Below are 15,225 nucleotides of genomic sequence, written 5' to 3' on the forward strand. Positions count from 1 at the left end.
ATCAACCATTTATTGACTTCTCAAGATGGCCTGGTGTGTTTCTAAGACTTCTCTCCCTTTGGTCATTGCTAGCAATGTTTTGTTAGGGACTGGACCCAAGGTGTGGTGCATGTTAGGCAGGGGCTCTACCAAGGAGCTACCTTTTGAGCCCTCTGCTCACTTCCCATTGGCCCTGTCTCTCCCACTTGCTTGCATCATCATCGCTCATCTTAGAATTATTTGGCCAGCAGTGGGTGCTCATAACTATTTGCTTGTCAATTAAGTTAGGATAGAGTAAGAACTTTGAAAAGCAAGTGACAAATCATTTGGAGTCAGTACCAGGTTGGGAGGTAGAAACAAGAGGGTCAGAAATTCAAGAGCAGCCTTGACTATAATTTTAAGACTGTGAGATCTTGTTTGAAAAAAAAAAAGATTCAGCATAAGTTTAGTTGTGGTTGCACGTGTGTTTGCCACAGGGACATTGCCACCCTGGTGAAGAACATGGATGTTGATGGGGTTAGTTGACTTTTGGTTTCCCTCAGGAACCTAAGCATCCAAAGACTATTTTTGCGAAAGCATTTCCTACTGAAAAAAAAAAAAAAAGCAGTCATAAATAAAAACCACATGTTGTAATAAAAACAGTATGATTAAAATAAACCACCTCAATTGCAATTGCTGTTTTGATACTTTATTACTTTTTTTTCTATTCTTACAAAATAAAGACATAAATTAAAAAGGCAATTCTGAAAGAGCAATGAGGCAGGAAGCTGGCTGCTCTGTATGGACAGGGAATTATCTATGTGATGGACAGAAAAGGGATCTTAGAGTGGGGGTTGAGTACCCAGGAGGGCAAGGAGGGGTCAGCTGCTTGATGGCAAAATTGAGCACCTACTGTGGGTACCCAGAGCTGCATTAGACGATACTCCTATGCTAGTGCTTAGTGTAGGGATGAAGGATGTCCACCCAGTCCAGGGAAATCTGTCTGAGAAGGGATGTGAGGGTGGGGGACCTGAAACAAACATCAAGGATACTCTAAGCAACTTGTTAAATGACAAATGTGGAAAGAAAAAAGTGGGTGGGGAGAGAAGGGAGGTCTTTTAAAGGCAGGATTACACTGCTTGTAAATTTTGTGTTCTATTTCTATGACAATAGTTTAGCAAGTCAGGTTGTTGCTAAGGGAGACAGCAGGTGCATTTCAAAGCCATGGTTGGGAATACATGTAGAGCCATTCTTTTTTTGTTGTTGTTGATTGTCCAGAACAATCTAAACTGGGAGGGGAAAAGAGCTGACATGGGGGTGTGTGACAAGAACAAACAACAGATTGGTGATTCCCCCAGTCTTTGCACTGGCAAGGGAGCTATAGAGAAATGACCACCTTTTAAAGTCTACACACTTCCTCTCAAATTTCATTACCCCTTGTAAGAAGTCACCTCATGGATCTAAAAATCTTTTTTATTAGTACCAGGCCTATACTGTCTCCTTAGTAAATGTGAAAATCATTAGTAACCACCAAGAGTATTAACAGAATGTCAAATCAGTAGACACTAATATCTTATGTAACAGTTCTTGCTTCTCTCAGCCACTCACAAAATTACAACCATGTAAGGGGCAAAACACAAGGCCTCCCACATGTCAGGCAAGTGCTCTACCCACGAGCTACACTCTCAACCCAAGATGCTATTTTTGAAGAAACTTCCTTATCTCCCTGTGTAACACTGCACACCCCTCACACCCTGTAACTCCCCAAGTCCTCTGCTTTCTTAGCTCCATAACCCTGAGCACTACCATACTGTATATTATATTCATTTATGGTGTTGTCTCTTTCTCCTTGAAATGCTGGCTTAATGACAGCAACGGATCTATTTCTGTTTCAGTCTCTGCTGAATCCCTGGAATCGACTGCATAGTAGGTGACCAAAATATTCTGAATGGATTAATGGGCTCCACTTGGTCCTGGCTATGTAGATGAAGATTATTTTGGATTGAAAATATTGAAGCAAAGAGCAGCCATGGGACTGGGAAGGGTGGGATCTTGTTGACATAGCAAGCCTCCTTTAAAAGCAGCTGTTACAGTTTCCTGCTAAAGGGAGATATAGAGCACTCCCATGTACATCGGAGACTGCACGTACAAAACTGTCCAAACTTTTGGTGCTTTTCACTTGTTCACGGGGTCACTATGCTCTTTCCCTTGAAGTCCTAACTCCTCTTCTAACTAAGATATACATCAACAACGAACTCTAGCTGTCTAGAAAGTCACTTCTGGGTATGTTACATGTCTTTCATGGGTTTTCACTAAAGCTTTGGGTCTTCTCTTGCTACCTTGCCTTTTGTCAGCTAATGTGCAGGTCCCTAGGTACAGAAGCTAAATTGGTAGAGGAAAAAGATCAACAGAATGAACAAACAGCAAGCTGACGTTGATCTTATACCACGTTTCAACAATACTTTAAGGGATAGATTTTTTTTTTTTTCAGATACATTTCAGATAGGTACAGAAACAGAAATGGAATCTTAAAGGAAACAAATCAGTTTGTCACTTGATCATTCCAAATCAATTTAAAGTCTCTGTTTACAAGTGTTTGTGAGGCAAGTCAACAGAAAGAGGAATGGTAAGGTCTTTCATCACTGTGCAGGTGTCAAAAGGAGTCAAAGGAAAGTGTTCAAAGGAAAGCTGGTCCTCCCCCCTCCTCCACCCACAAGGGGCAACTTTCCCTTCATGTTCACTGGGAACAATGTAGAGACAAGTTCACAGAGCATGCTGCTCTGACACCTCAGACCTGGGTCATCTGATGTGTAAAACAGAGATACAAAATGCATGTGTGTGTGTGTATGTGTGTGTGCTTGTGTGTGTGTGTGTGTGTGTGTGTGTGTGGTGTGTGTGTGTGTGTGTGTGTGTGTGTGTGTGTGTGTGTGTGTGTGTGTGTGTGTGTGTGTGTGTGTTAGCTGTTAACAGTCCAGAGCACATTGCTGAGTGGCAGACAATACAGTGGGCAAAGTCAGGGCAGAAAAACAGGTAAAAACTCACTGGAAACAGACCCAAGTAAGAAGTGGGAGAAGTTAAAAATAACTTAAAAAGAAACATGTCAGAAAGATATGGTTACCAGTTGTGAGAGTTGCCAACACTTGTCAAGGCCAGCCGCTGAGAAGCATGGGACAAGGAAGGACATAGCATAGCTCACAGGGTGAACAGAGACAATTAGGGACACTGAATGATACAGAGACCTCCTCATTGGGTTTGGACAGGAAATTAGCCCCATGGGCTCATATATTTGAACATTTAGTCCCTGACTTAAAGCATTATTTTTGCAAGGTTGTGGAACCTTCAGTAACTTTGCTGGAGGAAGCAGGTCAGTATGGCACACCTGAAGTTTGATCGCCCAGCACCACTGTCTCCTGTCTGCTTCTTGCTCCCACTGCCATGTCTCCTTGCCAGGATGGACTTCATCCCCTAGAACTGTATGTCTCCTCCCTCCCCCCCAAAAACCCTGTACACCATGATGGACTCCATCCCCTAGAATGCCTTCTCTTTAAGTTGCTTCTTGTCAGGTATTTGAGCACAACAATAAGAAACACAATGAATGCACTCCTTCTACAAGGAGCAGCAAAAAAGTGCTTAGCTTGGAGAGCCCCAAGATTAAGTCTGAACTGGAGGACTCCGATGATGACAAGAGGAAAGGCAGAGAGGGAAGGGTAAGTGGCTGGCGAAGGGTTTCTCTCAGGTATCTGGACTAGATTATGGGGCAGGCTCTCTCACCCTGCAAGAATGTATTAGAAGGCAAGAAGTATAACAAAGGGATCATAGGTAATAAGTATTAAAACCTTAAGGGCTAGCTATACTCACCTGCTTGAAGACTTCACTGTAAACCAACACATTAAATTACCAAGAATATGGGCTTATAACCCCCCTACCCCACCCCCACCCCCACAAAAAAAAAAAAACAACAGTCAGAGTCACAATGCATGGCCCTGAATCAAAAGGAAATGTCGCTGTATAAAGACATGAAGGTCCTCTAAGACACAATATCATGCTGTTTTGAACTGCCTTGTATAGTTCATATGTGTCTTAGTTGGAGTCTTTTATTGCTATGAAGAGAAACCATGACCATGGCAACTCTTATAAATAAAAATTAATTGGGGTAGCAGCTTACAGTTTCAGAGGTCCAATCCATTCTCATCAGAATGGGGCACATGCAGGCAGATATGATGCTGGAACTGAGAGTCCTACATCTTGTTTTAAAGGCAACAGAAAATCTACTGACTCTCACACTGAGTGAAGCTTGAGAAAAACAGACCTCAAGGTCCAACCCCACCCACAGTGACACCCTTCCTCCAAAAAGGCCACATTCCTTTGGGGGGCATTTTCTTTCAAGCCACCACAGAATGAATCTGAAAATTACTTCTAAACTTAAAGCTGAGAAAAGACAGTTAAGAGCTTCTTGTTCAATTCTAAGGAATGGAATTATGTTAGACAAGCAGGGACATAAAACAAAGCTGGTTACTGGCAAAGTTAGAAGCAGAACCCAGGGCTCTTGTCTCCAGTTCAGAGATCTCACAGAGTTAATTATATTCTCTGAACAAGAGAGATCTGGTCATGAGCCGAAGGAGGCTGTAATATCCTACCATTCATTATTGAAACCAGAAAGATTCTAACTCCAGTTCCTAAGAAGTTTTCAAATGTCAGGAAATCTGGGGTTGGCCATGAACTGGGAGCTTATGAAACCACATTAATATTATCTGTTGAACGCTGACAACATCCTAAGTGAAGATAAAAACATTAAGGAACATCTATCTCCTGGTCAGCCATCTTTCCCAACATTTGCTATTTGTTGGACAGATATCAACCATTGTTTAAAGATGATCTCTAATAAAATTCTTTTTATCCAGGATAGAGGTTGAGAAGAAAAGGAATTAAGTCTGGTTTTTCATACATGGGGTGAAGCTTGAAGCAGTCTGTGGTCAGAAAGGGAAGGAGTTCATTCTAATAAACTAGCATGCCAATAAAACAATTTAAATAGGAAATGTTGAAAACATTTAAGAAACATCATTAAATATATATTGGAAAGTTATACACTGCACAAAAGTGTAAGTTACGGCTGAATGATAATCAGCATGGCTATGAAAAGACACTGAGAGGAAGAACCCAGGTAGACCTCACCATCCTTCAGCCCAGAAGATCATCGTAACCATGCATGAATGCTTCTCTAATGGAATGACTATGACAGAATTTTGCTCAACGGCAAACCGAGTCCAAACTCTTAAAACAAAAGATGCTTGAATTTTTGGGCAAGGCTGTAAAGCTCATTGAGAATATCACAGAAATCATTCTGTCAGAGAATTTAAATTATTCTGATGAGACTCAAGGGACAGACCTGTAAGTGTTTTCCAACACAAAAGCTTGGTATGCCCATGCTTAATGGAGAGGGTGCATTAGGACAGTTGTGATGAGTCAGAGCATCCTCACACAGGCATGGTAGTTTTGGGGAGGTCAGCTGACTTAGCCAAACCCTCTAGACATTCCTAGGAAGAAACATTAGTATTCCCCTCCTTATTTAACTGGTCATGGTGCTTTTGGTAGACTTGCCCAGTCAAGAAGGATCTCTCATAACACCCACCTCTACGCTACTACTGAAGAGAGTTCTTTCCAACATGTTCTACTTCCCTTTTACACAACAAGAGACTGACTGAATGTAGACACATCAATCACAAATCTAAAGCACCCTGTGCTATGTGGTGAGTATAGTGAAATTAGCTCCTAGTCCCCAAACTGGTGGTTTAATCAGTCACAAATCATCCTTGTCTAACTATGGTTCCCGTAGCCTGGCGACAATACATCCATATTTTTGTTGAAATGTATTTAGTTCCTCAAAGGAAAAAAATGAAATAAAAGGTGTTTCTGGTAAAAACAAAACAACAGAAAGAAAAGCCAGCAACAGGTGGCATTGCAAAAAAATTGATGACTCTGACAATTGCTTTGTATCAAGTGATAATAAATCTAACACACACACACACACACACACACACACACACACACACACACACACACACACACACAAAACACAGATGCTAAGAGTCAAAAGAACACTGAAATAGGAGTTGAGAGGCCTAGTTCCAATACAATCCTTTGATCCCAAATCTGGAAGTGCAGAAAGGAAAAGACATAAAAAAGTATCATTATCTACTACTCTATGACCAGTGGCCTAATACATTGAGAATTTTTTTTTTTCCAGATCAGAACTATCATCTTTTTATGGCTTTAAGAGGCATGGGCTTCTTTATCAAAATAAAATTTATATAACCATTAGATAATCACAGAATCTAAACATAGATAGCATTAACTGTTGGTTAGTACATTAAATTTTTCTTACAATTGTTACTCTACTGAGTAGCATTTATTTATTTTTAGTTCAGCAAATGGGATGAAGTTATCAAAATGATCTAAAAATCATACATACTGATCATGGGTCTTAGTTTATAGTTTTGTCTTTTTTTTCAATTTCACTTCAAAGTTAACATGTAAATTTCAAGACGGTGGCACTGCCACATACTTGTAATACCAGCACTTAGGAGGTGGAGGCGGGAGGATCTGGAATTCAAGACAGCCTTGGCTAGGGAGTAGCAGGGTTGAACTCATAGAAAGTGATAAGAAATTTTATCACCTGGAATCTTCAGTGAGTGTTTTTTTTAGGTTTGAACATAGCCAAGGGGAGGCTTAGACAAAGAAAAAGTGAGGGTTCTGTGGTTCATGCACTGAGGTCGGTTAACTCGTTCACAGCCAAGGCATAGTCACTATCAGAAAACTAAAATATGACAGCACAGTCCCTCTGAGGAGGAAGTGACCAGTGTTTCCTTTTAGGCTATTTTTAAAGCTTTACTATTATTATCTTTATTTATGTATATGTGAGTGAAGGCCCTATGTGTGTCAGTGCCTGCAGAGGGATTGGGATCCCTGGGAGCTGGAGTTTTACAGGCACTTGTGAGCTGCTGACATGGGTGCTGGGAACTGAACACAGATCCTCTGGAAGAGAAGAATACCTCTGAAACGCTGAGTCATCTTCCCCGCCCCTCTTATTAAGAGAAAATTTAGACTCTGATTGAGTGCCTCCATGCTTCACCTCATCACTGGGTGATGAACCTCATCCCTTCCCATCCCCCTTGAAGTCAGCTGTCAATTGCTCATTTGCAAAATACACGTGTACTCCAGCCATTACCTCTAGGGAGTCACCTTCACAGTCTCCTTCTTCCGTGCCTCTGCCCTTCTCTTCGGTGATGGTATTCACCATTTCAAAAAACCTACAATGAGAGTTACTGTTCATGGCACATGTAATGTTAAACTCGCATGCTTCTTCACTTCGGTCAGTAAACCTGTTATTAGCAGGTGGAAAATTCATTTTGGGCACTAAACCCATCGAACATCCTGCCTCAGCCTGGCCAGCCACCAGCATGCTCAGAACTTTTGTATCGGTCAATGGAATGGGGCAGTTGTGGAACACAAGCTCTGTTTATAAAGAAGTACTGAATCGCCCATGATCTTGGTGAATATAATATTAATACTTGTATCTAACTGGCTCCCCAGCAGACATCAGGGTATTGGTTGATCACCCAGCTGAGGAGCAACTTAAAGGACCCAGCTGGAAGTGGGGCTACCCTATGGCACTAGCCTGAAATGGCCTCAATTATCATGCTCTCAGTTCTCAAGTGGAAAGACCCTCAGCCCAACCATTAAGTAAAAAGATCCCAAATCGACTTCAGAGCAAAATTCAAGAACCAAGAGTCTTTAGGCAAATAAACCATCAGAATCGGTCTGTGTGGTGGTGGTGGTGGTGGCTGTGGGGGTGTAGAGGTAATCTCAGACTGGTAGGATTTTACTAGAAATTTCTGATTATGAATAATAGTAAATACAACATGGACCTAGAACACTGAGGCTAGACAAAGTCATAGAAATGTTGAGAATGTGGACTTGGCTATCAGAGAAGATGGCTGGGTTCTACGTGAGCTTAGGCAAACTCTCCTGATTCTCTGGGTGTTTAGTTGTAAAGCTGGAGATATACCTATTTCACAGGCTGGGAAGATACTTAGAGCAAAACTTGTACAGTAAACACAGAGCACTGCATTCATAAATGTTAATGGTGCTTTGTTGCTGCTATTGTTATTAAAAAAAAAAAACAAAACAAAACAAAGCAGCTGCATTCTGGATATTCCAGAATGTCTAGTACCTGTAAATTTGATCACAGTTACTGTATCTTCCTTCTGCCTGAGCACTTCAATATTATCCATGCAGATTCTATAAATACAGCTTATATATGCTTTGGTGACAGAGCTACCTCTCTGCTTCTGTTTTTCCTTCCTTTTTTTTTTCCCTCTCGTTTTGTTGCTGTTGTTTTTCAAGACAGGGTTTCTTTGTGTAGCCCCGGCTGTCCTGGAACTTGCTCTATAGACCAGGTTGGCTTCAAACTCAGAGATCCACCTGCCTCTGCCTCCTACATTGTGGGATTAAAGATAAGTACCACTACTACCCAGTGAGCTACCCTCTTTGGATGACATTTTAAAATGCTTGTTATGTTTTATTTCTGAAGTCAGTTTCAGAGCCAAGCAATATAAGTGAGAAATACATTTGTCTCCTATGCTCTGAGTACAGTTGTGGGTGGTGGCTCACAAATGAATTAAGGAATGCGCCATGTACATGGGCTGCTGGCTTCATAGGCAGGGCATGCTATATGCAAGTCTAAGCACATGCACAGAGTAGGCTATCATTTCATGAGATTACCTACACAACTCAGAAACTATTTCCGTACCTCATTTTATTTTTCCATCCATTCATGTATCTACCCATTCAATAAAAACTCATTGAACATCTGGGGCCAAGGACTGTTCTGCCTAATGGGAACCAATGAATGAGGGCTTTTGGATTTTGGAATTTGCAGCTTATTTACAGAGTTCACTGTGCCGAATGAAACAATTTTTTCACACAATATATTTTGACCATGTTTTTCCCTCCCCCGATTCTTAACCTCCATTCCCACTGCACATTTCTTGGAGGTCAATGGCATGAAAACAAAGCAAAATCCTATGATTGATTGGAACAGGAGTAAATTCTGAGTAAGATTAAATTACCAGGAGTTGGAAACAAAAGTAAGGTCAATTAAGAGGGAAAAGAAAACAAAAGAACTTTTCAAAGTGGCTTTACAGGTAAACATTAAGACCTGAGAACCTGAGATGAAGATACATATCAGCCATTAATGGAAACCTTTTCACTATGACCATCATAACAGAATATAGAACACCTGGATGCAACCCACTGTATCCACCAGGGCCATGCACTTGCAGACACATGTGCTTGGGTCAAGTCCCCAATTTTATCCTTATTGGTTATATGATTTTAAGGTAGTTACCTCTCAAAAAATTCTATTTCTTTTTCTTCTTTTATGGAAGATGGCAATCATACCTATCTAATCGGATTTCACTAAAGATTAAAATCGATACTATGCCAGAGATGAGCATTAAGATAAAAGCAAAGTGCTGTCTACTGAATTAGCCTGTCAGTCATTTATTATGGTGATTGTTTGAAAAAAGAACGACTGTCGATAAAATTTAAGCTCAGACTAGCTCTTGCCTATATTTTGGCTTCTAAGTGGCATTCACTTCTCTTCTGCTTTATCCCCCATCACTGTGTTCTAAGGGAATATGAAATATTTAATTAACTAAGAGAAATATACCTGGGGAGAATATGTTCATAGATTTTTGGGTTATCTCTTTTACTGATGTAGAACAGATCCTAGGTTATGGGCCCACCAGAGGAGTCGGGCTCAAGTACTTATTTAACCAGGTAGTTCCACTAGGAGGTAGGGTGAAGAGTGTCCGAAGAAGACAGAAGTGGCTTTATGCTAAATACTCTGTCCATTGAAAATTTGGTACTCATCTATAAATAAGTAAGCATTTTTAAAATGAGGGGTGCTATTAAACAATTAACCAGTACACCCTGGCTAATGTTTTATTCGTATAAAATACTCTGTGACTAAGGAAAGGTCTGATTTGTTAAACAGAAATCCTAGACCTAATACCACAGGCTTATAAAGCAGTCTTTAAAATAAGGTGGCTGTGCAACTGCCCCACCATCAATTTTCCACTGAAGCCACATGCTTTACTTGAAAACAGTGGTCAAGTGAAAACAGCCCCTTCCACACTGGAGAACAAATACGTACTTTTTACAGTGCAGCTCTGTGCAGAAGTAGATCTGGAAATCATCAGAATTGTGAAGCACATAAAGGAAACAGCAGCGCTCTTCAAACTTGGAGATGCTGAAACAAACAAAACCCCACTTTATTCAGACACACACCAGTACTTCCACAGATGGCTAATGAAAAAGAAAGATAAATATTTTTTTGTATCCAAGCCTGCTATGACATCACTGTCATTTACAGCATGAAGTTATAAGGGGCATTTTCAAGACTAATAGTCCCCATACCATAATATTAAAATTATGTATTATTCCTACCCATCTTTAAAGAACAAGGCTGCTGCAGGGTGTTGAAAATACACATAAGACACATGTTGGTTTTGGCATGGACTTGAGTCCTGTCTCAAATAGCAGTGACCTGAGCTGAGAGGGAAGCAAATATCCCAGTTGGCTGCCTAGCCTCGGTGATTCTGGGCCTGTGCGAAGGGTTTTCAGAGATAACAAGGCAGTTCATACAGGCAGCAAAGTCACTGCACCAGTGCTTGGTGTGGACCTAGCAAGTACTTTACTTTAGAGCAGTGGTTCTCAACCTGTGGGTCACTGACCCCTTTGAGGGTCAAACAACCCTTTCGCAGAGGTTGCCTAAGACCATTAGAAAGAACAGATATTTACATTACTATTAATAACAGTAGCAAAATTACAGTTATGAAGTAGCAATGAAATAATTTTATTGTTGTCGGTCATCACAACATGAGAAGTTGCAGCATTAGGAAGGCTGAGAACCCCTCTTTAGAGCAATTTGAACAGTTTTGAGTTGGTAAGTTAGGACACGCTAGTTTACACCAGAAGTTGCCAATGTTTTCTGTAATGGGCCAGATGGTAAAATATTTCAGATTTTACAGGCCAAACCACTCAGTCCCACTAATGGAGCATGGAAGCGTTAGATACAAATGAGACTGTGGTTGTTGTCTAACAAAACTTGATTAATAAAACCAGAAAAGGTTCCCATTGGTCCAGGAACATAACTTATCAGGCCACATCATCACATTTGCTATTTCTTCATTTTGGAATACAAAGCTTCTTTTGGTTTTGAGAATGGTCTTCTCACATGTCTGAGGATGGCTTCAAGCTCACTACGAAGTCCAGACTGACCCTGAATTTGTGACCTCTTGCCCTAGCCCAATGAATACAAGGATTACAGGCATGTGCCGGCATGCCCAGATTTTATATTTTCATTCTTTTAAAACTGATTCTAGTCACCATCTAAGGTCCAGATGAGACCATTTCCCCTGTAGCTTTACTATTTCCACTCCAGACAGAAGGACTCCTCCAATGTCTCTTCTCCAAATGTATTTCTAGCATGTCATTGCTCATCTCACATCGCATGGCCATTGGTTGTTAAATGCTTGTTACCCCTTCCCACTCAAATGTGAATTATTCAAGAGGACTCCCTTTTTTCTTCACTTTTCCATCTTTAGCCAACTAGGACTCAATATGACACACAGCTGATGCTCAATAAATGCCATTGGTTTGAGTTGGTTACATTTTGAGGTGATGCAAGGCAAACTGCTGACCTAGTTGGATTGCTTCTTAGTTTGTCATCCTGTCTTTATAGAGAAGGAAGCCAGAAAAGCTGGCTGTCTTTGAAGTCACAGGCCAGAACTCAAGTTTCCCAACATGTAGACCAGCAATCACCAAAGGAATGAATTCTACATACATGTCATGAGTCACAAGAACTGTTAGGGAGGGCTGCTGGGCCTAATTAATAAGACCTAAACCATTGTAAAACAGATCTGATGAGGTGAAATGCACAGTTACTATACTAAATGGATTGCCAAAGAAGGCAGCGATAAATAGAGTACCTTGCTAATGAGTGGTTTAAGAATTGAAATATTAAGAGTGTAACGATTTATTTAAGAAGGTATTGATTGGAAAGTCATGAGTCACACTCATAATCTGGCTTGTTTCTATTCAGATCATTCATGAGGTAACAGGTAGTTGTTCTACCAAGCAAGCTAAAATTATTGGTGACTCACTGCTCTACCAGTTCATGCCCTAACAAAACCAATTACTGTGATTGCAAAAGCAACAGGATATTGCACAACTGGCCCACAGAAGTCTGTTCTCTCCCATCCCCATTATGTGGGAATAAATAGTAGTAAACACGGTTTGGTTTGAAAGTTGAATGAGTTGCTGTGGCATAGGCTACTAAGATGACGAAGTTCCAAACACTAAACTGCTGATACCTGATTCTGACCCCTGACCACCTTATTTCTAATTCCCAGGAGAGAGCCCATTTTTTTCTGAGCCATTGGCATTATGACAAAGTTTTAGAACTGAACTGAAATTTGTCACCGTGACCCACAAACACAATTGCATCAATAGTGACATTGGGGAAAAATTTCATGAATTCCCCATTCAGACGTCATCATTAATATGAGATCCTGCGTATAACCTGGTAGATGTCCTGTAGACCTGCTGATGACCTAATGGACAGAAAGCCATCTTACAGCTTAACCAAAAGGTTAGCCAGCAGGTGAGGACCTTCACGTGGCTCCCTTTTTGCCACATGTGGATTCCAGGCCACAGTTCACATTTACCCCGCAGTGATGAACATGGGGTCAGTTCAAGGATCCATGACAGTGAGGTGATCTTTACAACGGGGCAGAGAAGCTGCTGGCTGAGTCTTCACAACAAAGAAGGAACCCTGAAATGTTTTCCAACTTAAATTATGATTTAGAGTCCAACCTAGGCTCTGAATATTTCAGAAGAGTGTCTTCTAAGCACACAGGATATATCCCGGGGAAGCGTACCTTACTCCTCTGATAGAGGAAGCACTGAAGTTCCACTCATGTATACCTTTCTGAAACACAGAAGAACAATGACAAAAAAAGAGTAAGTCATCCACATGGAAAATAACATCATAAAATAATTTAGTTTTATTAGTTTTAACAATAGTCATTTTTCCTGATGCCAATGAGTAAATTATCTAAGGAGGCTGAACTCACAAAGGGTGATGTTTATTTACTAATTCCTTTACTTGAAGACAACAATGGCTTTCAAAAAACCTGCAAGTTACTGTCATTAAATGTAAACCTTAATTTTAGTTGTAACTATTATGCTTTAATTTTAAGTAAAACACAAACCAAAACAACAACAACAAAACACAGTGATCAAGGTAATTAGATCGCTGTAGTCAGTAACTTTCTTCTTCTTTGTATAATTGCCAATTATTTTCCATGTATTTGTGTGTTTGAGTACACATCTGTGGGGTCTGCAAGTGCAGGAGTGCGTGTGCGCCCACGCGAGCAATCTGATGATTTCGCTATTGGCCTGGAGCTTGTCACATGAGCCCCAGGGATCTGCCTGTTTGCACCTCCCCAGATCTGGGAGTGCAGATGCACACCACCACACCTGGATTTTTTGTTGGTCCTGGGAGTAGAGCTCAGCTCACACTTGTGTATAGCACTATACTGAACGAGTTATCTCCCTGGACTTAGCAATATTTATTTTCTGAGGAAGAAAAGCTATTAATTTGAATAAAATCTCTGTAAGGTTTTAAAAATATTTCTGAATTATTTTTGCCTTTTGAATTTGAAAGAGGGGGTATATTTTTGTAACCCAGACTGGCCACGAACTTGCGATCTTCTTTGCCTCAGCCTCTAGAGTGCTGGGATTCCAAAAGCGTGCTATCACAGCCAGCTTGGAATTAACTTCAGGTAAAATCTTCAACAAAACTAGTACTTGGTGTGTTTCTTCTTTTTCAGAAATTAATTTGTGTGTGTGTGTGTGTGTGTGTGTGTGTGTGTTTGTGTATAGGTACATGTACAGAGTGCCTATTACAACTGTAAAGGATTAATACCTAATTTATGCAAAGCTTAATATGCTAATAATGTTTGAACATAAAACTTGGGTAATTATGTGATAGGTAGATATGGGTGATTCCCAGAGTCCATATTTAAAAAAACTGAAAATTTCTCTCTCAATTATGACTAAACATATCACAATAATTATCAGATAATTGTCCTTATATTATTTTTCCCATGCAAATGTTTGGAAATCTCAACATGTCCCGAGCTGACATATTGGGATGCAATCAATGAAGAGGAGATTCTTACACACCTAACCCGATAGGTATGGGACCTGCATGCTAGTTCAGATGGCCATGACGTTTACCCTGGCTTTCAATTATTCCTCTTAGCAAAGGCTAATTCCAGGGTCTATACCCTAACCACTTATGTTCTCTGATTAAAGAAGGCTGCCAGATACTCCGTCATCAAACTCACAGTTTGGGGTAATTATTCAGAACATCCAAGCAGGTTTTTTTTTTTTCTTTTGAAAGCTTTGCTAGACAGTCCTATAAAAATGACTAAACAGGATTCAATTTCTCTTTTAAATTGTCGATCAGATGCTGACTTGAACTGATTTCCTTTACCAAGAACCCAGGCGATTGCTCCTTCTGCAGGAGTCTGACAGCTAATTACAGCTAACTTCTCTAGAACTCCGGCTGTAATGAAAAGACCTAATGGATGACTCTGAAATTATGCTAGGCAATGAAAAATGTCTCAAGTTCTTTCACTAAGCCAGTGACCTTACATCAGTCTTACTAACACCTATGAACAAAGCCTGCCTGGGATTCTTTAGATGGTTTCCCTGTCTGGTCTCATCCTCCAATAAGGATAAAAGTACCTTACTTATTTTCTTAGCTGTACCGTTAGTAAACATTATAATAGAAATAAAAAAAAAAGCCTGTTTGGCCATGACTTAAAATTAAAATTAATAGCATGGTAAAGTAAAACGACTAGGAAAGCAAGCTCTTGCCCACTGCTATGAGGCTGCAGTCTTGACTGGGCTAGTGAAACGGCTGCTGAACTTTGCAGCTCTGAGGTGGCCAAGAACTCTTCTCTTGGCAAAAGCAACTCAAAGAGTTACAATTTCTATCCATCGTTCCTAAATCTTTGCTAGGTCCGTGCAACGAGGATTGTAGACAGATCCTCTCAAGTCTAATGCAAATTACTAAAAAACCTACGTTAGATCACCTTACTGGGGTTTGAGACTAGTTATCATATAGCAAGT

The 15,225-nt window shown here is 40.4% G+C and overlaps 1 protein-coding gene across 3 annotated transcripts in view; it reads right to left on the reverse strand.

The window, feature by feature from the left end:
- Positions 1 to 15,225, reverse strand: part of Map3k5 (mitogen-activated protein kinase kinase kinase 5) — a 198,847-nt gene that overhangs the window by 50,206 nt on the left and 133,416 nt on the right. For all 3 annotated transcript variants that reach the window (XM_027401935.2, XM_027401936.2, XM_035440373.1), the window contains exons 12-14: positions 12,963 to 13,012; positions 10,175 to 10,270; positions 7,184 to 7,265 (exon numbers count right to left, since the gene is read on the reverse strand). In XM_027401935.2, coding sequence (XP_027257736.1) covers positions 7,184 to 7,265; positions 10,175 to 10,270; positions 12,963 to 13,012 — 228 coding nt within the window. The remainder of the gene's footprint in view (positions 1 to 7,183; positions 7,266 to 10,174; positions 10,271 to 12,962; positions 13,013 to 15,225) is intronic.

Source organism: Cricetulus griseus, chromosome 2, assembly GCF_003668045.3.
Source record: "Cricetulus griseus strain 17A/GY chromosome 2, alternate assembly CriGri-PICRH-1.0, whole genome shotgun sequence".
Lineage (NCBI taxonomy): Eukaryota > Metazoa > Chordata > Mammalia > Rodentia > Cricetidae > Cricetulus > Cricetulus griseus.